Consider the following 22,326-nt stretch of genomic DNA (forward strand, 5'->3'; position numbering starts at 1 on the left):
ACCTTGTAAGCAGAAATCTGTTGGTTTTGTCAAATGTTCACTCTTAATTACTGCATAATAAACACTTAGGAATGAGTTGGAAATGTTTACAGATTAATTAACAACATAGTTATAACCTATTTATTAACCATGTACAAGGGGAGCCTTATTGTAAAGTGGTTCCCTTAAATCCTTTACCTTGCCCTTAAAAGCTTCCAGCAAAGCTCTTAAGCTTATCGGCTAGACAGAGGATTTCTTTATTTTGTGGATACCTTCTAAGTTAAAACAAGAGCTTGGGTAAATGCTACACATTTAGAAATGACAAAAAGCTGATTGTGCGACAGTCCGTGGCCTCACCTGTTCGGCTGGAAGGAGATCTTATCGTAACCCGTCACCTCACAGAGATCCCTTTCCAGCTGCCTGAAAAGTTTCTGGTAGCCCTCAGCTTGATCCAGAGGCACGAACGGGTGGATGTTGGCGAACTCTCTCCAGGTGATGGGCTGAGGAACAAAAGCACAGTTAGACAACCTTTAAAACAAACAAATAATTTTAAACTACTAAATAAAATTAGGAAAAAGAGAAGCTGTAGTTGGTACTGCACCCTCCACGCTCATTGGCACCGCTGGTAAAGATGTGTAGAAACGCTTAACCTCTAAACTTTCCATGAAAGTTTGATAAATCAAACGTTTCATTTGAGTACATGCCTTCAGAGTGGAAATAAAATAATCTATATTAATTTTATCAAGCCCTGAAATATTGGCACCCCTAACAGTTATGTTTCTTGTTCTTCATTGTTTAACCTAATAGCCTCCTATTTATTTGAAATATAATACATATCTTTATACTTGTATGCACTTAGTACTTTATTTTAAATATATCTTAGTTCTTATGATGTACATGCTGTGTTACATGTATTAAAATATGATGTTTGTTCCAAATAATTTTAGAGTCTAGTGTGAATTGTAATTTCCTTGCTGGGATTAATACATCTATCTAATATAAAATATTGACAAAATTTATGTAGTTACATGTATTTTAAACTTAAACCTTTTTTGTTTAAGTAATCAGGTTTCGATTAAACTTTTAATTAGTAATTCAGGCGTTCTCTTGTTCTTGGGGTCCAGTCCAGTTTATCATAGACACTCTTCAAAATGGGAAAAACTAAAAAAAAAACATGAGTCGGTCCTCATAACTTTAGTTGAGTAATGTTTCCTAACGTAGAAAGACATTTCTGTTTCCCATTTTGAACCGTCCTAAAAAATATTTACCTGTATGTCAGCCCACATTTATACCCCTGGGAAAGAGGAAGCGTTTGATCACTTTTTGAAAACTAGGTGGACAGGCGTGCTCCGATGGCGCAGGGGAAGTGAGCGTGACCGATGTACGGAGGCCTTAGTCCTCCAAGCAGCTGACCTAGGTTCATTTCCGGCCTCAGGTCCTTTACCGTGTGTCTTTCCCCTCTTTCAAACCCCCTTTCCTGTCAGCCTACTTTGAAAAAACGTGCCACCGGTGCCATGAAAAACCCAGGAAAAAAAGTACCTGGACATCAGGATCTAATTTTCTCACTCTATAGAGTTCTACTGTTCTTCAATTATGCATTATGTGTTGTCATTTCTGCTTTAACTTTCTGTTCTCTCTCTTTTATCTTCATAGTAGGTACACCTGGTCTGGCGTTCTGTTAACTGTGACATCATCCAGGGAAGACGGCTCACCCGCTACTACCATCTAATGTAGAACAGATTACTAGATCAATGTGTGCTTCTGTGCTTTTTTGTCTCTCTTGTTGTGTCTCTGTTCTGTCTTCTGTAACCCCCAGTCGGTCGAGGCAGATGACCGTTCATACTGAGCCCGGTTCTGCCGGAGGTTTTTCCTTCCCGTTAATGGGGAGCTTTTTCTTCCCACTGTCGCTTCATGCTTGCTCAGTATGAGGGATTGCAGCAAAGCCATGTACAATGCAGACGACTCTCCCTGTGGCTCTACGCTTCTCCAGGAGTGAATGCTGCTTGTCGGGATTTTGAAGCAATCAACTGGTTTACTTATATAGGACATTTTTGACCAATCTGTATAATCTGACCCAATCTGTATAATATGATTGAACTTGACTTTGTAAAGTGCCTTGAGATGACATGTTTCATGAATTGGCGCTATATAAATAAAATTGATTTGAATTGAATTGAATTTAATCAACTTAATGTAAAATGCTTAAATTACACTTGCTTTACTGAGAATTGTTAAGGGTGAAGATGATATTTTTTAGCATAGGATCCCCCTCAGAATAAATAAAAAGGAAAGTTTTTCCGTGTATAATTACGCTATTGAGATAAAAGAGGAAATTACTGCAGGCATCTTTATTTGCAGGTGCAAATAAACATGGAGGACTTCCTGATGAACTCACCATGAGCTCAGATGAACTGTTGAGCTTCATGGTGCAGGAGCCCTAAAGAGGAAAAGAACATGTTAATTTTTAGAAAATACATTTCATTTTTTTAAATTTTTTTCCCTTTTTTTCTTAATTTTATCTTCTTTCTTCCCTTTTTTCTTTCTTTTTTCCTTTTTTTCCCCTTTTTTTCTACAAGTAAATATTGAGGAATGAGGGAATTTTTCAGTTATTACAAACAACATCCTTCAAGGGAATGTTGTTTGTAAGGGGGGGGGGGAAGGGGAAAAAAAGGAGGAAAAAGAGAAAAAATTAAATAAATAAATACATTTTAGGTATTCATATCTAAGCAGCAATGCCTTAGAAGACTAACCAGCGGTATCATGCTGTGCACCAGGGAAATGTCTTTGTTTTCCAGGCGCTTCATGTATCGTACAATGTTGGTCTCAGAGTGGTAACTGAATAAAGAGATTACACAAAAACACAAACATATGAATGAGGTCACAAGCAGCTAACGTTCAGCTGCATTAAAACCAAATATAGACTCTTTAGCAATGCATGACAAAGCGCTTTTTGCACATATCTCAGTGGTTATGGTGAAGAACAAACGGACTTGGACTTTATGGCTCCAATAAAGATTATGTGGGTCCACTTTTAGAAACGGAGGGAGATATGAGCAAGTAGAAATTAATCAGCCATGACACCAGAACAGAAAGGCTCCAGCAGAACTCTGTTCAATTCAGAGCACCAAACTAAATCTAATCAACAACAGAGATTAATTCTTCTTTTGAAAACAAGAAGTCCAGATTTTTCTATCTGCAGTGATAAGATACCAAAGTAGTTTTATTTAAACTGTGTTAGCCTCAGTGGTGCTTGACCAGAACATGTAAATGGTGCCAAAAAAGAAAAGATCCTACAAAGGGCCAGTGGTTGTACCAGAACACACAGCGGCATCATTGCGCTGTGTTTTTTTAAAGGCATAACCCTTGAACTTTTTCACATTGTGTCACGTTGAAACCACAAACTTCCTGTTTTGTTAGGATTTTGCATCATAGACCAACACAAAGTAATATATAACTTTGAAGAGGGAGGAAATGGTTTGTGGATTGCAGAGTTTTTTTTACAAATTGAAATCTACCGTATGCATTTGTATAAAATGTCCCTGTGTTTATACTTTAAACAACCACCTCTTTTTTTTTTTTTTTGCAATTACAGATGTCTTTTGGGATGTGTCTGCGAGCTTTTTACCTCTGAACTTCAATGCTCGTGTCTTGCCACATCCTCTTATTTGGACGAATGACTGGACTTTAACTGGGCCATTCAAGCGAATTTGCTTTAAGCTAAACCTTCTCCATTCCACCGCTGGCTCTGTGTTTCACGTCGACGTTCTAGTCGATGGAGAACCTTTGTCCCAGTCTCAAGTCTTTTTGCCGTCTCTGACAGGGTTTCTTTTAACTTTGCCCTGTTTTTAGCTATGTCCATCTCCCGGTTAATTCTGACCAGCAGCTACCCCCGCCTCTGGTGAAGAGAAGAATCTCTACAGCATGATGCTGCCACCACCGTGTTTCACAGTGGGAGAGATGTGTCCAGGGAGATGTGCAGTGTTTAAAACAGCAAATAATTAACATTTTTATTGCTTTAACTCTTGTTTTTTTTTTTCTTTCAACTCTTCTACAAACACCACATTGGCTGCGTGCACAACTAATGGTTGTGTCCACAGATTCTCCCATCCTGAGCTTTGGCTGCTCCTTGCTCAACCTGTCAGTGAATGTGAACCATCATGTCTTGGTAGATCTGCAACTGTGTCCCGCTCTTTCCCTTTATTGATTGAACAGTGCTCTATGAGACATTCAAAGCGTGGTATTTGCTTTTTTCACTGCGTTCCTTGGTCTTCATGATGCTCTTTGAACATCAGTGCTCTCTAGCGCACCTTTGAGACCTTCACAGAGCAGCTGGCTTTGTATTAAGAATATATTTCACAAAGCTGGACTTGGTTTAGTAATTTAGATTTATGAATTATAAACTACTTTGTTGTTTTCAGTGTGGCAAAATGTTAGGGGCCAGAGGGTTTGAATGCTTCTGCATGTACCAGAGCACGTAGCAAACTGGGGACCGACCTGTTGAAGACCTGGTGTGTGAGGAACTTGCTTGTCCTCTTGAAAGGGCTTCCCATGATCCCCTTCACCCGCTCGCCCATCTTTTCAGCAATCAGCTCCTGCAGAAGGAAACGTTTCCCATTAAAACCACATGCCGCGTTCAACTGTAATGTATCAGTAAAGAAGGATTTAAAAAAAAAAAAAAAAAAAAAAAAAGTCTGGGTTTAACGTACAGCTGAAGACTCACAACCAAAGACCCACAGCAAGTCATCCAAGTCCCTTTCAGTCACCGTTTCATCCAAAGAGATGCCCAGCTGTGTCAAGAGAGGTGAGACTTTACAACGGAGTAGAACTCGGACATTAAAGCATTAAATTAAAAGTCAAAAGGCTGGGCTAAGACATTAGCTCACTCTTTTTCACATAAAGCGACAAAGCTCTCAAATGATGCCTCTAACTTGAAGCATGTCTGATGCAGACTTAATAACTATGTTGAAGATAAATGATGACAGACTTTTGTTTTTTCTGGTTTGATGCCCTCTATCAAAATTACTTGATGCTAAAAAGATCTTAACTGAGCAGGATGATTCACTAAATCGTCATTATTCTTTACAAGTCAAACCAGATCTGGTCCTTTGACGCCAAAGGTTTCAGGTATTTGCATATTAACCAGATGAGTGGCAGTTATGGACTCACAGGTTCTTTGTTGCCGTTTTCATTCAACGTCTGTTCAACCTTGTAAAGTCAGACTGTACCTCCTTTTATTGCGTGCCAGCCTTTTAACGATCTTAATATTTCCTTGATACTGTCAGGTAAACATTCATTACAACCGCAAATACCGAGAGCATGTTGAATCCAGAAGCCTTGTTGCCTTCTAACGATTGTGGTATTTAGAGTCGTGCCACCTCAGTGACTTCAAACGGATCAAACCCGCCTAAAATCAGCGGCTCTGTACATTGCTACATACGCACCACTCCCTCGGAGTAGACCCGCAGGTTTATCTGTCTCTGCACGGCTCTCTCCAGGATGTCTTTGGCCGCCACGCTACAGTTTACCTTCAGGGTATCAAAAAACATGTCGCTGGGCAGCCGATGGCCCGCTCTCTTCAGCCCTGAAACAAAATGAAGAGAAGAAAGAGTGAATTGCTGTTCGAGAGGTGTAAATTAGTTTGTTTCAGTGTAACGATCCCGTGCATTGTCCCCGTTCAGTAATCTAAGAGAGAAACGCAGTACAAAACCACCGTACACAGGTGCATAAAACGGAAAATTTTGTAAAAGTTGTAGTTGGAAAAAGAAAGAAAAACATTGAAAATAGCAAAAGTATTGCTACAACCTCCAACAACACCCTTTTTTTCTGTAGGATAAAGAGCACATAGGTGTCAGTACAGAGTTCCAGGTCATCTTTAAGGTAAAATATAACTCAATAAACCGGAAACGGCAAGCATGTTTGTGATTTTTTTTTTCTCAGTATGTAAGGAGATAAAAAGACGCAATAATTTTCCAGTTGCTCTTGGACGTAGTAGTGTTGTTGTGTATGATCAGAAGCAAGAACGTTCGAGAGTTTCAAGATGTAAAACTAAGCAGAACGCCCCCCCGAAGTTGTATTTCTGAACTGGAAAGTCGAATGCCCCCTGAGTTTAGACTCAATGTGGCTGAATGTAAATAAAGTCGTGTGAAGAAACTGTTTATTAGCACACTTTGTACACGATGATCGCGATGTGTGATTACTGTCTTTCCATGTTGCATACAGTTGATAAAGGCATGTTGAAGTTGCCTTCTGTTGCTAAACGATGTTAGCGCCACAGAAATGAACAAATCCCACTGGCTTCGTGACTTGCAACTAAAATTAACTCAGCTCTGCTGTAACATTTCCAAAATCCAAGAATCGACTTTCAAGGCAAAGCAAAGGCCACTTTGCTCAGTTCACCACTATATTACTACATTTATACGGTTTATAAATGTAAAATACAAAAGGGCCTTCCTCATATGATGTACCACAATGGCATCAGATAATAGTATTTACCACTACGGTACCCTGCAGAGTATTTCAGTTTAAACTTCTTAGAGATGACGTAACCTTCTTGAGCTACATCAGCAAATAGAAAACATTCTTGGAAATTTGACTTCAGTCCAGTTCTTGTTTTATCACAGAACATTTCCACTAACCATGGATTCTGTGATATAGTGTTGATTTTAGGAAACACAGAGTTACTCCTGCAGCACATGAAAAAAAAAAAAACTCAAATTCATTAACAAACCTTCAAAAAATGTGAATTACCACAAACAATAAAGCGGCGGAATATAAAAACATACACCAAAAGCGACCATCTAGTGCTAAAAGCCAGATTCTTATTACTGATTTAAAATGATCAAGTAAAGCTCTTGTTTATTAAGATTAGGGTCAGAAAAGGCGTTATCACCGGTTAGGTTGAACCCAGGAATGTTCAATAGAAATTGATTATTGTGCTCAGCATGAGTTGTGATAGTTTTAAGCTCAGTCCCGAGGCTCTCAGACTGTGGTTCTGTTCCTGCCTTTGGTGGTACAAAGAAAATATGTTGATATTAATTGTCTTATATTTATTAATTAAATTATGAACAAATTAACTGTGCTGTTGAGCTACTGAGCACAACGAGCCAAAAGATGTAATATTCAAACAGAACAGAAACCAGTTCACAGAAACTGTTCGTCTGAAACTACTTTTCCAGTTTTCCCTTGTTTTTTATTGTAAACCAGGAAAAAGTGTTTGTCAAGTGTTCCAGTTCCAAGTTTAAAACCGGGGATTTGATCATTATTGTGCTCAACGGCCAGGCATACCACCGTAAGAATTTCTCTGTGTTTTGCCCTTTGAAAACCTGACGTAACATCCTTTTCTTTACCTTTATTTATACGGGTTGTCTCATTGAAATCAATACATCTAAATGTGTTAATTTACTATTTAATTTAAACATCAGCGTTTAACTTAATCATTCACTTTAAAATCTTCATAAGAGCACAAAGTTTAATAGCAGCCTTAATTGATTGTTATGTCAGGGTTGGTGAGAAACCTAAAGTTATTCCTACTGTTCTATTACTTTTTCCATCTACAAAAACTTGAATATTTCAATTTAAAGGTAAAGGTAGAGCACACAATTAAATCACATCCTTTAACCAATCAAGCGGCGCAATTAGACAAACTTTTTCTCTTTTCCTAGTTTTGATTTCTATCTTACAGCAACAAATTGAAACAGCCCACCTCTTGTTGCAATATTGTTTTAAATTGTACCAGAAAACGTATTTACGAAGGTTCTACTTGTTATAATTGGTTTGAGAACCATTAGTTTAGATAAATAAGGTAATCCCACATGTTCAAACCTCTTTTTTTAAAGTAAGGTAATAAAACAGACAGGAAAGTTTAGCTACTGCAAACATTCAGCCCAACAAGAATAAGAATCTGAATAAAGTGGAATATTAGTCCAAAAATACTCTCTCAAATTCTGTTTTTAAAGTAAATGGCAACAATAAACATGGATTTCACTCCATCAATTGAAGTCCAGTTTCATGATCAAATGAAAATATTTCTGCCTTATTGGATCAGGTTTTTCTACTTTGTTACAATGATGCAGCATTATGTCACACGTGTATGGACTTAATCTTTAAAAAAGAGACGATAAAACATTATATCCTCTGCATAACAGCTGATCCTCAAATGAAAACTCAAGGGGATCATAGAAGATATTTATGAGAGCAAGATGAGCAGAAACTGTTTTCTTACAGTTCATGTGTATAATATCTTATTAATAACATTTTTTTTGTGACATTAGAAAACCATTGCAGTGAGAAATTACCTTCGGCGAGGATCAGAGCAGCATTGTGTGTCCTCTCAGCAACGTGTCTGAGTCCTTGTGGACCATGATATAGGGCATACATGGCCGCCATGTTTGCCAGCAGAGCCTGCAGGAAATAAAGTGATTATTTTCCCAGAGAAAATAAAAAAAAAAATGTGTTTATAATCTAAATCTACAACAGCAATCTTTGGTAAACCTCAACACAAGATACTGCTATTCACATTTTAGTTGAAGCGAGACTGAGCAAACATGTCAGGGTCATACTTGCGCTGTGCAAATGTTGCTGGTGGCCTTGTCTCTGCGGATGTGCTGCTCTCTGGTCTGCAGCGCAAGGCGATACACTTCCTTACCTGCAGCATCCCTGAAATGACAGGAATAAACAAATATACTCAGAGAGCGATATTTTTTGGGGCCATAGTATTTGTGCCCCACAGCTGTCCACTGACAGCGTGTTGGGCATGCGCACCGCGATTTCAGATGTTCATTATTTAAACAAACATCGGTGGGCCGGCCACAATATCAAGGCGCTTAAATATAAAGACACAAGTGTTTATAATAGAATCTTATTGGTAAGGAAATCTGTCTTTTTTACAATATTACTTTAGAACGATCATGTTCCACTGATTATTGTGAACATAGAGCTCCACAGCATCTCTTTTAGCCACACTTTTTTTTTTTTTAAATGTGACTGTAGATTCTCACCTGGTGACTCCGACCATTCTGCCGGGCATCATCCGGACCAGGTTGTCTTTGACTGCAAAGAAGGCAGCGTGTGGGCCGCCGTAGCAGAGGGGAACCCCGAACCTCTGGGAGCTGCCCAGTGCCACGTCTACTCCGAACTCTCCGGGGGGGCGGAGAACGCAGAGGGCGAGCAGGTCAGTGGCACAGCAAGCCAAGGCCTGGGGATTAACACTGGCTTTAGACAGGGCCTTTGGCGACTAAAATAATAAGAAAAAAAAACTCTTTTGGCTGTAATTGTTCTACATTTTCTACTTATAACACACTCTATGGAGTCTACTCAACAAGGCTCCTACACAGAGGTTAATACCCACTGCTTCTTTACCACATTTTGACCCGCAAATACAAAACGTCACCGGGAATTTAAACGGTGAACAGACTGAACTTATATACCGTAGTGCGTTTCTAGTCATACCGACCGCTCAACGTATTTTTACACCAGCTTCAAATTTACCCAGCTGCACTTGCAGTGTGCACACATTCATACCCTAACGCACAGAACAGCACGCAGCCGAGTGCAAGTGCCTTGCTCATAGGTACATTGACTCGTGGCAGGCGCAGAAGCTGGAATACAACCAACAAGTTTCTGCTTGTAAGACATAAATTCTTCCCTCCATACCACAGCTTCCCCGTCTGCCATCAGTGTGTGGCTGGTAGGATTTCAACAGTAGGAAGGAAGGAAGGAAGGAAGGAAGGAAGGAAGGAAGGAAGGAAGGAAGGAAGGAAAGAAGGAAGGATAGAAGGAAGGAAGGAAGGAAGGAAAGAAGGAAGGATAGAAGGAAGGATTCGAGGGAGGGACGGAGGAAGGAAGGAAGGAAGGAATGGAGGGTGGGAGGATGAAAGGAAGGAAGGAAGGGAGGAAGGGACGGAGGGAGGAAAGAAGGAAGGGAGGGAGGAAGGATGGGACGGAGTGAGGAAGGAAGGAAAGAAGGAAAGAAGGAAGGAAGGAAGGATTCGAGGGAGGGACGGAGGAAGGAAGGAAGGATGGAAGAAGGAGAGGGGAGGGGACGAGAGGTTCGTTCTTTCTTTCTGGAAGAAGGAAGGAAGGAAGGAAGGAAAGGAAGGAAGGAAAGCGAAGGATAGGAAAAGGAAGGATTCCGATGGGGGAGGGCGGAGGAAGGAAGGAAGGATGAAGGAAGATTCGAGGGAGGGACGGAGGACCGGAAGAAGGATGGAAGGAGGATGAGAGGGCGAGGGAGAGGGGAGGGATGGAGAAAATGGAAGGAAGGTCAGGAAGGACAGGAAGGAGCGGTAGATGGGAGGGAGAGCGAGGGAGGAGGGAGGTCTCCCTTCCCCTGGAAGAACCCCCCCCCCCTCCCGCCCTCCCCGCCCTCCCGCCCCCCCGCCCTCCCGCCCTCACTCCCCCCCCCGCCCCTCTTCGTTTCGCCTGCGTTCCCCCCCTCCTGCGTCGTCTGTGAAGTGGATGAAGGAAGGAAATTAGATGTGGAGATATAAATTGTTTGAATACTTAAATAAGCTAAATCTTCTTTACCAGGACTCTATAGAGGATATTTAAAACGTGGCTACTACCTTAACTCCTGTATTTCAAAGAGAATCTGTGTCATCAGTATATTTACTCTAAAAGCAGCTCGGAACCCACAATATAGACTCTTTTAAACACAGATTAACAAACGAACCAAGGTTTTGTCTTTTCATTCATACGCTTAAAGACTTGTTTCATAATATAAAGCTGTGGCTTCGTGTGGGTAAAGCTCTCTTACGCCGCCCTTGTGCGCTCTGTCCACCAGGGCGGTGAAGTCCTCCACTCTGCCATCGGTGTCTGGATACTGGAAGAGCACACCGCTCACGTCCTTCCCACTGAAGTCCATCTCATGAGGCAGCTTTAGAACAGTGTTCACCCCAATGTAGCTGCAAGAAAACAGAGAAATCAGGATGTAGTTTTAATCTTTAGTACTCCTGAATTTACCCACTAAGGGGTTAACAAAGAATATTCCTCCCATTTAACGGGGATCTACTAATTAGCATTAAGACAGGACAGTTAATTTACTGTTCTCCGTCAACAGGTGTTCTGTCTTTGAAATAACTCGCATGATTTTAAAGATGTACTACAAGTTTAGAGGACGTACTTAGCTCTAGTTTGCACCACAGCAATGGTCTGAGGATGGCAGCGCGGGTCGATGTAAAAGGTTCGTCTTTTGTTCTGTCTGTGGGAAACAAAAGCAGCCAACTGAGGCATTCACAACCACAACCTAAACCTTTGACCACATGTTAATTTGTTACGCATCGAGGCCTCTACAGTTTCCACTGCTGATGAATCATTAACAGCTTAAAACGTCATGTTTTGGGTACGCTTCAAGCACTGAGTAAATGCCTAGAAGAAATCAATGCATGGATGTGTCAAAATTTTCTTCAGTTGAACAAAAACAAAACTGAAGTAATAATATTTGGACCAATAGAGGAGAGATCAAAAGTTAGCACACAGCTCCAGCTGCTTCAGCTAAAAACCACTAATCAGGCCCGAAATCTGGGAGTAGTGATGGACTCAGACCTGAACCTTCAAAAGCATCTAAAGACAGTTACAAGGTCGGCTTTCTACCACCTGAAGAACATTTCTAGGATTAAAGGACTGATGTCTCAGCAGGATCTGGAAAAACTAATCCATGTGTTTATTTTTAGTAGAATTGATTACTGCAACGGTGTTTTCACAGGTCTGCCTAAAAAGTGGATCAGACAGCTGCAGCTGATCCAGAACGCTGCTGCCCGCGTCCTCACTAATACTAAGAAAGTAGAGCACATAACCCCAGTTCTAAAGTCCTTACACTGGCTCCCTGTATCTCAGAGAATAGACTTTAAATTACTTCTGTTAGTCTATAAATCTCTAAATGGCTTAGCACCTAAATACATCACAGACTTGTTATCAGTGTATCAACCCTCCAGACCACTAAGGTCTTCTGGCTCCAGCCTTCTCTGCATACCTAGAACCAGAACTAAACAAGGAGAAGCAGCATTTAGTTCCTATGCTCCACTTATCTGGAACAAACTTCCAGAAAACTGTAAAAGTGCAGAAAGCCTGAGTTCCTTTAAATCGAGATTAAAAACACATTTGTTTAGAATTGCCTTTGAATGTTCAAGTTAAAATGTTTTACTGTTTTCAAATGTTCTTTTTTGTTTCTACACTATCCCTGCTTGCTTTTATTCTGTTTTATTTTCCTATATTTTAATCATGTAAAGCACTTTGCATTGTCTCTGTACTGAATTGTGCTATATAAATAAATTTGCCTTGCCTTGCCTTGCCTTGCCTTAAGTTTTTCCAAAAAGGTTGGAGTTTGTGTACCTGTGGCAGAGCTGCATGGCCTCGGCAGCAGCCGTCCCCTCGTCCAGCAGAGAGGCGTTGGCCACGGGCATGCCTGTGATGTCGCAGATCATGGTCTGATAATTGAGAAGGGACTCCAGGCGGCCCTGAGAGACCTCCGGCTGGTAAGGCGTGTACTGAGTCACCCTGAGGACAAAAAAAACTCGCAGTGAATCAAGCGAACGGGTTCGGACACGGGGACAATAGGCCCGGGTTGTTGTTAATCAAGGGAGCGGGACGGCCTGCGGAATGCATTGTACGTCTCCTCATGGCCAGGGGGGGGGGGGGGGGGGGGGGGGCGCGATAAAACACGGTCATGGACGGCTGGCTTGGATTTTGGGTGGAAGAGAATCTTGTCTAGCGGGAAAGCTGCACAGAAGTGCATCGTCTGTTTGTACACGAGTCAAATCACAAGGGCTCGGATTAAAGGCACGCTGCACGGCACCGCGACGATTAACCTTCCAACGAGGAGCCCGAACTTATAAACCGATTAGTTATCCATTATGGCATCACGCGATAACCGCCTCACGGGACATCCGCGCTTTTCACCTGAGGACACTCACCAGCCGGCGTTCTCCAGGAGGTTACGCTGGATGGGCGGCGGCACTGAGCAGTTGTAGTAGCCCATCCCGATGTAGGACCTCCAGACTTTGTTCTTTGACGCGATCTTTTGCAACGCCTCCAGAACCTCGTTTTCACCTGAAACGAGACAAAAAAAAGAGAAACCATTACATGTCTTTCTATTAAACGTAGATTTCTAAACACCTGTAACTACAAGAGCATTAAATTGTCAGTATTACATTTTATTTCTTAACAAAACATCAAAGTGGAAAGACTGAAGAGCGCAATCTTCAGTTAAGTCAATGAAGCCTTGTGTAAAGATCTGATTAACAGCACTTGGTGTCACGTGTGAAAGACTTCACATGATAAAGGCATCAGCAGTCCACTGTGATTAGATTATAAAAGTTTTGCCCGGAATTAAACAATTTACAGTCTCCTTTGCACATTTATGTTACATTACAATCACAAACTTCTGTGTATTTTATTGGGCTTTTATGTCATAGAACAACAAAGGTATGTTGAGCTTGAAGAAAGTAACAATATTATAAATATGTCTTTATTATCCTGGCATTTAGTAAAAAGAAGTAATTTTGCTAAGCCCTACTAGCCTAAAACAAGAGAAGCTTTAGTTTAAATTAGTATCAGGCTGTGAAAAAGGGAGATTTTGTTTTCAAACATGATATATAAATACATATTTTAACTGTATGTGTGAAGTTGGAAGGAAAGATTTGCGTCGTTTTCCCACGTTCTTTCATCTATACATTTAAAAAGTTTAGTGTTCATCTGTATTTAGCTCTCAGAATTCGTAAACTGAGACATGACATCAGTTTAACCCGAGCTGTTCTGTGCACCAATCAGAGGTTTGTTAAAGTACTACGATGAACAGACTACCATCAAGACCGAGCAACACAGCAGAGAGTTCAGGGATACAGTTGTGGAGAGGTTCAAATCACGGACCAATACTAAACCTTTTGGCCAATATATGTGAAAAAAAAAGGTTCTTTAATCAAAAGAGACCATAACTGAATGTTTTTGGCTCCCATACCAAAGCTTAGCATTAAGGAACACTAAGACTGTACATCACACTATCCTGAACACGAAACATGGTGGTGGCAGCATCATGCTGAGGGGGTGGGAGGATGGATGGGATAGATACAGGGCAATCCTGGAAGCTAACTGGTGAGAAGCTGCAGAAGTATTGAAACTGGGGCAGCAGTACTAATAATTAGGGCTGGACAATTAATTGCATTTGGAATAGAATTGCAATTTACAAAAAAAAAAAACAAAAAAAAAACAACGCACTTTCCATATTGCAGAGGTCTGCAATTTTTTCCCACGTAACAATTAAAGAATAATAGGATAAGTTTAAGTTAAAGAAGTTTAAGTTTAAAGTGGGTTTGCCTCCACGTGGAAGGCACAAGAGTTGTAGGAGTGAGATGATCTAATTTTATTATTTGTTTTAGAGTTTATTTCATGAATATTTATTACCAGACATTTTCAGCAATCTCCCCATAGCATCAAGTACCGGTCAAACTGTTTAATACATAGACTTGTTTGTTGGTTGCACTTTATGTTCAACAAGGATTGATGTCACACTCAACAAGCTATTGTCTTGAATAATAATATTCTAATTCATAAAAACGGTTAAATTTCGTGTTTGAAATAGTCCTTGTTCACAAACATCTTTGTCTACAAGCCGTTTTTGTTGCTTTTTGGTTAATGCAGAGAAGAGTCTAAATTAAATCGCAATTATGGTTGAAAAATATATCGCAATTTTGATTTTTGGCAAAATTGTAGCGCTAATGTGTTAGGATGGCCCGGTCAAAGTCCAGACCTAAATCCAAACCTAAATCTGTGACCACACTCGATAATTGCTCTTCGCAGAAGCTCACCATCAAATCGAATTAAGGTTCAGCTGTTTTTCAACAAAAAAAAAACTTCCACCTCTAGATTAAAGATACCCCACACTTTTCAGATTTTTTGCTAAATATGATAAAACTATATATTTTTTTGATTCCAATTCACAATTAGGGGCATCTTTATGCTTGTCTCCCAATAAAACACATTAAATAAAGCTTGTTGGTTTTCAGTTTTGAATATTTCATGCAACACATTGTAACTGCTAACATAATCTAAAAGTAATCTTTCCATCTGCAAAATTGCAAGTGACATTTGGGATGGAGGGCTAATAAAAACAAAACGACAATTTCTGACTCATGGATCCCAAAATAAAAAAGTCCACCAACCTGCTGCTAAAACGGAAGGTGTTTTATTTTTTTTTATTTATGGTCATGGTGACCCACCTTGATCTATCTCATGTGCAACAACCCACCATCCACAAAAAGGAAACACCTGTGGCTCCTTTCCTGACGTTGTTTTGCCTTTTTCTCGGTTCTCGTCGGGAAGTTTCTGCGAGTGCACAACCAATCCTTCGGATTCCTCTGGCCTTCCCTGCTGCCTAGCAACTACCAGGAACAGACAATACCGTCCGGCTGCACCAAGAGCCCTGATCACTCTTGCTTTTCGGAAATGAAACATACCCCTCGTCCTCAGTGGTGAGAGTGAACAACCGGATATTTACAGCTTTTTTTATTTAAAGGGGGGGGAAGAAAAAAAATGTCGCAACGATTATGCGTGCAAATGAGAATGAGCCATTGTAAATTTTTTTTCTAATATGTTAAAACAAACTGCTTTCCCATGGTCTTGGAGTTTTGGAGGGCAGTAAGAAAAAAAAAACTGATTCAGGACCATCCAGAAGGTCTATTGTGGGAGAGAGAATCCCTAGCTGGCTTTGCAAAGCAAAGCCCTTCAAAGCTGAACAAGCAGAAAACCCAGATCAACCTCTAGTTTGTTCCTTCAGCATGGTTTGCTACATTATGAAACCTGACAGCGTCAGGATGGGTCGGCACGAGGCCAGATCAGGCTGACGGGGTCGTTATGAAAGGAAAGAAAATCCCACAAAATTCACCCAAGATTTTAAGCAACTCTTACAACTATACTAAACTCAACAAAGACTACTTTGGGTGGGTATTAAAGTAGCGCTTTGGGGTCGTTGGACTAGTTAAAGTGCGATCCAAGTACAAGCCATTTACCATTTCAGTCTGATTTTATAGTTTGACAACTTAATTCAGGCCTAATAAATCTTTAATCAAAAATGTCAGCTTGCTTATTTTTTGCCTTTTCAAACCGAAGATATAATTCTGTCTCCGTTCAATGAGAACTATGGAGCAAATGCGTCTTTAGAGTAAAAAAAATATATAGTTTAAAAAAATGGTAACCTGTCCGTTATATAGTTGCATAACAGAAATGTTACATTTCCCGTACTGAGTGTTGCCCCTCCCCAGCCTGTTTCTGTGCACTGCTGGTCAGCTGGCTAAAAGAAAGCTATTACACTTTATCTTTGCTTAGGAAGAAGGAAGAGAAATTCAAGTGTTTGGAAATATGTATATTTGTCTTAGTATGACAACTAAAGGTGCACCATCCGTGACTCTCATACCGTTTTAAAACTGCCGCCGGGAAGCTTTTTAACTACCAAGGCAACCACTGTGGCATCTCTGCATTTGGGGCCCTGGCCCCACCAGATGTCACTGTGGAGCTCTATGTTCACAACAATCAGTGGAACATGATTGTTCTTTATAGAGTATTGTTCTTTATAGAGTAATACTGTAAAAAAAGACACATTCCCTTACCAATAACATTCTGTCATACACATTTGTATATATATATATATATAAGTCTGCCAGAAAACTGAAAAGCTCAGTAGCTAAATCCTCTTGAGGCGCCTTGATATTGGCAACGGCTAACCAATGTTTATTTAAATAATGAACATCTGTAATCGCAGTGCGCATGCCCAACGTGCTCTCAGTTGACAGCTGTGGGGCACAAATACTACGGCCCCCAAGCACGGATCGTCCAATCAAAATACTGGAATTGCACATGTTACATCTATTGTTGTTTGTCCTTGTTGGCTCATTAAAGGATCAACGTGTATCTTTACTGTTCACTAAATCAACAGAATGAATGAGCCTCTATGTGTAATTTTATTTATAAAAATATAATTACATTTAGCTTATTTATGCTAATTTATCTGTTTAATATAAATTTTATCAAAGTCCGGCTGTATGCAACACAAAAAAATGTGTTGCTGCTGATAGGTGTTGAGTTTTTTTGCCCCACTTAACTCTGAATCTCAGAGTGTTTTGCCATGGTGATGGAATTGCATTCACATTATAACAATTGTGTACATTTTTAGCTTGACGCTTGTCCAGTCTAAGCAATATTTTATGACATATAAATGATTTTGACCACAGACTCAAATGGCAGACATCCTTCAGATAGATAGATAGATAGATAGATAGATAGATAGATAGATAGATAGATAGATAGATAGATAGATAGATAGATAGATAGATAGATAATTCAGTCTTAGTGTGCATTAATGGTAAAATAGCATGTGGTCATGCAAAAATAAAAACAGGCTTTTATGCGTTCACTCGGTTAAAAAGAGACTGTCATTCAGGAATTTGTATGGCATCCAAATTTCAAGCTATTTATGTTTTAATCGTGTGTCAGGCTTCTCCCGTGTCTTCACAAAGAAACTTTTAGAAATAAACCGCATCCCGATGTAGGAATGGTGAGCAGAAGAGGAGAGAAAAAACATTGAGGTCAGTCCGTAACGCAGATCACACTGAAGACACCTTATTAGGAACCCCCTCGGCTGTGATGTAATGTGAACGCTGCAACCAGATTGAACTGGACTTGGGACCGGAGCTCAGGGCTCAACTTTACACTCCAGTTGCCATCCTATGAGCATCGGCTTCCCATCAGGAGATTGGTGCTGCTCGCCGAGTTTCGCAAAAACAACTCCAAATATGTTCAAAGGAAGACTTAACGGGGGAGAGCGCTCCGCGGCGCACAATAGAGGCGCAACCTACATTTCAGCCACAAACTTGGCTTCATTCTGCGCCCGCTGGATGAGGGGAGACCGAGCCGTGCACAATAACACCGGCTGGATGAGACAAAGAAAACTGGAGTTTCTTACCGCTTTTTGTTTTATAATAATAAAAATAAATTAAAAAAAGAAGGTTTTTCCTTGAAGGATACATAAAAATGGTGAAATTCTAGGGAGGAATGTGATGAAATCAGTGTGAACTTACAAATCGGATCATCCATCTTCAAGCTGCGCTGAATGCGGATGGAGGATGGAACTGTGTTTTCGATCAACTGGTCGACTGACTGTGAACAAAAGCATTTCAATGAATTAAAAGCGCGCAATATTTGTGTGCGAATATTGCAACTAAAACTTGATCGGTTATGTGAACAGGGGTGATCGGATGCATATAATCTCACCTCGAGTCCCAAAACGTCCAGCATTTCTCTCTTTTCCCTTTCACCCGGACCGATGTGCCTCTCCGCGAAGTCATCGTGCCGGGGTAAAATGCGCTCGATCTGCCTGGAGGAGGTGGGTGCGGAGGTCCTGAGACCCCGGGCTGCTCCCCTGGCTGCTGCTCCTGCTGCTGTTGTTAGGGACGCTGAGCTGCGCTGAAGCCGGATCCTGCTCTGAGCTTTCCAAACCACGCGGCTCCCATCGCTCAGATGCCTGCACGGTGCGCTCGGATTCACCGACTTGGTCACAAAGACCCTCCACGACTTGGCGCAGCTCTGCATTTCTGAACTCGCTGTTCGGGTTCGAGTGAGCCGAAAAAACCACCCCCCAAGTGACGCTTTATTTCTCTTCGCTTCTCCTCGGGAGAGATCCCATCCACGGCGCGGAGAGACAGCCTGTCGTACCAACTTCTTTCAAACAGCACACTTTATACTATTGCACGGTTGCACAAGAGCGGGCCAATCGGCGCGGCGATGCTGCGTGACGCAGTGACGAGCCCCAGCAAAGCGGCTGCTAAACTTTTTTTTTTTCACGTGCCACCCCCACTTTGACCAAAAGAAGACGAAGAAAGAGGAAATGTGTCGTTAAAGGGATCTTTAAGCCTGGTTTCAATGTCTAAAGTTCTGCTGGACTTTGGCGCGCTCACTGATGTGGAAAAATGTGCGCAAAAGGGTTTTTTAAATCGCCAAGAACCAGGCCTGCTGCTGACTAAGCGAAATATCTTCATCGTCTGATTGCCATCCCTGCTATTTTGCAAACACCATCATGGTGTTTATGAAAACCAAATAATTATTTTGGGATTTCTAGCTGCCTCTAAGGTTTCCACAAGTGCAGTATATATTAAAATTGATTACTGGCTTGTTTAAAACAAATCCTCTTTTAAAATTCAAATTATTTTTTATTTTATTTTATTTATTTATTTTTTTTACCCATGGTAAAATCAATCACAATGTGAATATACAATTCATTAATTCAAAGACAGGAAAGCACCCCCAGAGAACATGGCACTACCTCCACCATGCTGTAGTGTTTCTATATGGGGTTCCATTTGTGCCAAAAATATGTTCACGTGTCTTGTGATGTGTCTAGCTGTGTATCTAATGTGCTTATGTAATGGAAGTGGGTTAAAGTGTATATGTCAGATCATAAATTAGGAGAGATTCCCTCCAGTGTGTGGGGAGACGGATAGGTCATTCCGAACTCGTTCACGTCCAACAGTTTATACTTGTACAGTTACACAAGAGCAAACCAGTTGCCACAGAGATGTTTAATGATGCAGCCAGAACAGCTGTTAAATCCCATCGACTGACAAAAAGTATCTTTAAATGGAGCTTTGTTGTGATTTAAAAATGTAAAAGTTAGCATGTGAGTGAATGCTGCTTGTTGGGACTTTGAAGCAATCAACTGGTTCCCTTATATATGAAATTTTTGACCAATCTGTCTAATCTGACTGATTTTGACTTTGTAAAGTGCCTCGAGATGACATGTTTCATGAATTGGCGCTATATAAATAAAATTGAAAAAAATTGAATTGAATGTACTACTCAGTGTATTCAGCGTCACCGACACCATGGAAAAAAATGGTTTGATAACATCAAAACTCATGTGCCAAGAAAGTAAAAGATTTTCATTATCTTTAATGCTTCTCATCATTTTAGAATCAAGACTGTTTGTAAAAGTGGAATAGTTCTTTGCAATTTTCAGCTCTATCCAACCTTATAACAGGTTTCGTTCAAATAAACGAACAAAATCTGTTCAAAGGCAGCAAATAAGCACCCATCTACCCTGCTGTACTTTTTCCCACTAAAACCAGGAAGATAGAGCACATAAACCCAGTTCTAAAGTCCTTACACTGGCTCTCTGTAGCTCAGAGAATAGACTTTAAAATACTTCTGTTTGTCTATAAATCCCTGAATGTCTTAGCACCAAAATGCATACCAGGCTTGTTATCAGTGAATCAACCCTCCAGACCACTCAGGTCCTCAGGCTCAAATCTGCTCTGCATACCCAGACCCAGAAACAAACATGGAGAAGCAGCATTTTGCTCCTAGGCTCCACAAATCTGGAACAAACTTCCAGAAAACTGCAAATCGGCCGAAACACAGAGTTCCTTTAAATCAAGGCTGAAAACCCGCCTGATTAGAGTTGCTTTCGACCCATAATAACAGAACCATTAACCAACTTATTTGATGTGTATCGATGTTTTCACATGATACAATTTAATGTTTGTTACTGGTCTCAAAATCAGTGACCGTTTCGATGTGTTTATGATGTTTTTATGTTTTCATGATGTAAAGCACTTTGAGCCACCTTGCTGCTGAAATATGCTGTACTATTAAACTTGACTTAACTAGATAGGTGCCTTTCCCCCTCAGGAAAGGTTCCCTTCACTGTGCAGGGAAAGCTTGTTTTTAGGCTCCTGCTAAAGGTTTTCATTTCTGTTTATATCAGAACTTACCAATGGCTTGTTTAAAACCAATCCTCTTTACTTTCTCAATTATTGTTTTATTCTTTGTTTTGTGTGTAACCCAACCCCAACATTTTACAACATTGTATACATTTCACTCTATTTATTAATTTTCTATAGATATATTTCGGCAGCCCCACGAGATGATGTCCTTTATTGACCGTTCTTTTGCAAGCTACAGTTCTGGTGAGAAGTTTACATGTTTTAAGGCTGGTAGAATCAAGGGTTTGCAAACTGCACTTTAGAAGGCTGATGATAGACTATTTCACTGCTTACAAAAACAGTTTTGACATTTGTTCGGATCATTGTTCTGCTGCTGGAATACGCAAGTGTGTCAAAAATTTTAACCATATTACTCAAACTGTCCCCATCAGATGAGAAAAAAACAATAATGCATGACTGGCCAAATCAGGTCTACTCAAACTCTTAAAAAAAAGAATAATAATAATATTGACTTACCATTATAAGTGATCTTTTGTTGTGTATCTGTTACATAATCCAACAGCATCTGTAGATTCTCTTCACATTATTTGCAAATTCATGGAAAAAAACATAACCACTCCAATGTTAGTGGATTGCCATGCAGTTTTTGCACCGGTATAGCTTAGGTTATTTACTTAGTTCCCATCCCCTCAGCAAAGAAAATGAAAAATATGCTGAAACAAGCATGCTTCCCCCTTTGGCTGAAGAAGTAGGTTAGATTTCTAGTTGTATGCTTCTAGTAAGTGAACATAAACATAAGTGAAGTACCGTACATTTTATTTGACAAACCCACTCATGCTAACCATCAAGATACTGCTAATCTTAGTTTTCTTAGAAAGAGATACATCATAATCACTGTTGCAACAGATGTACCAAATCAGTTCCTTCAGTCTTTTAGTGCAAAATCTAACAATGCAAGTGTCTTAAACTACCTTTCTGTGTTCTAGTATGTAGTTTCTAAACTTATGTGTGTCAACGTATAATGTTATGAGCAGTGAACTTTAAATAAGAACAATAAGACAACAGTCTCCTAAATGTAGTAAACCATCCTCCTGACATGGCATCAGTATTCTCCATAGTTGTTGTTATATAATTTAATCATCTCGTCTCAGCAGAGAATTTGCGTAGCATTCAGAGAATCAACCGAAGCTCCTAATCCGACCCGGTTTGAGATTTACAGGTTTCCAGATGTGATGAAACACCAACGACTTCATACCTGCTTCTGACATGAGTCAGACGTGATGAAATTATGTCAGCGACAAAACGTGTCTTCACTTGGAAGAGCAAGCCGAGTCCGTTTCAGAGAGAGCTGACTCGTGTTCAATTATTTGTCCACTATTAGAACCGGTTCAGTGACGACGCATCCCTCCCAAACATTAATCAATCATCAGGACCATGTTATGCATCTTCTCCTCGTGTTTGTGTTTCAGTTCAGCGTAATGGATCGGAAAACTGGGTGTTCCAGCACAACAATGGCTCCAGGCACATCTCTAAACTGGACGTCTTGTCTACTTGCAATAGACAAGAGTAGGCTGGCAGTAAGCCTCTCATATGATAAAAGGATTTTAAAAAGTCTTCAAATGGCCCAACTTGATTGCCATTCATG

General features: G+C 40.4%; 1 protein-coding gene across 1 annotated transcript in view; it reads right to left on the reverse strand.

The window, feature by feature from the left end:
• gldc (glycine dehydrogenase (decarboxylating)) overlaps positions 1–18,704 on the reverse strand; it is a 31,997-nt gene extending 13,293 nt beyond the window's left edge. Inside the window, exons 1-15 of the mRNA XM_036144041.1 lie at positions 18,235–18,704; positions 18,042–18,120; positions 12,888–13,023; positions 12,307–12,471; positions 11,099–11,176; positions 10,733–10,880; positions 8,976–9,172; positions 8,538–8,634; positions 8,274–8,379; positions 5,421–5,560; positions 4,686–4,766; positions 4,474–4,571; positions 2,730–2,814; positions 2,375–2,416; positions 337–479 (exon numbers count right to left, since the gene is read on the reverse strand). Coding sequence (XP_035999934.1) covers positions 337–479; positions 2,375–2,416; positions 2,730–2,814; positions 4,474–4,571; positions 4,686–4,766; positions 5,421–5,560; positions 8,274–8,379; positions 8,538–8,634; positions 8,976–9,172; positions 10,733–10,880; positions 11,099–11,176; positions 12,307–12,471; positions 12,888–13,023; positions 18,042–18,120; positions 18,235–18,552 — 1,913 coding nt within the window. The 5' untranslated portion in view covers positions 18,553–18,704. The remainder of the gene's footprint in view (positions 1–336; positions 480–2,374; positions 2,417–2,729; positions 2,815–4,473; positions 4,572–4,685; positions 4,767–5,420; positions 5,561–8,273; positions 8,380–8,537; positions 8,635–8,975; positions 9,173–10,732; positions 10,881–11,098; positions 11,177–12,306; positions 12,472–12,887; positions 13,024–18,041; positions 18,121–18,234) is intronic.
• Positions 18,705–22,326: the final 3,622 nt, after the last annotated feature.

This window comes from Fundulus heteroclitus, chromosome 12, assembly GCF_011125445.2.
Source record: "Fundulus heteroclitus isolate FHET01 chromosome 12, MU-UCD_Fhet_4.1, whole genome shotgun sequence".
Classification (NCBI taxonomy): domain Eukaryota; kingdom Metazoa; phylum Chordata; class Actinopteri; order Cyprinodontiformes; family Fundulidae; genus Fundulus; species Fundulus heteroclitus.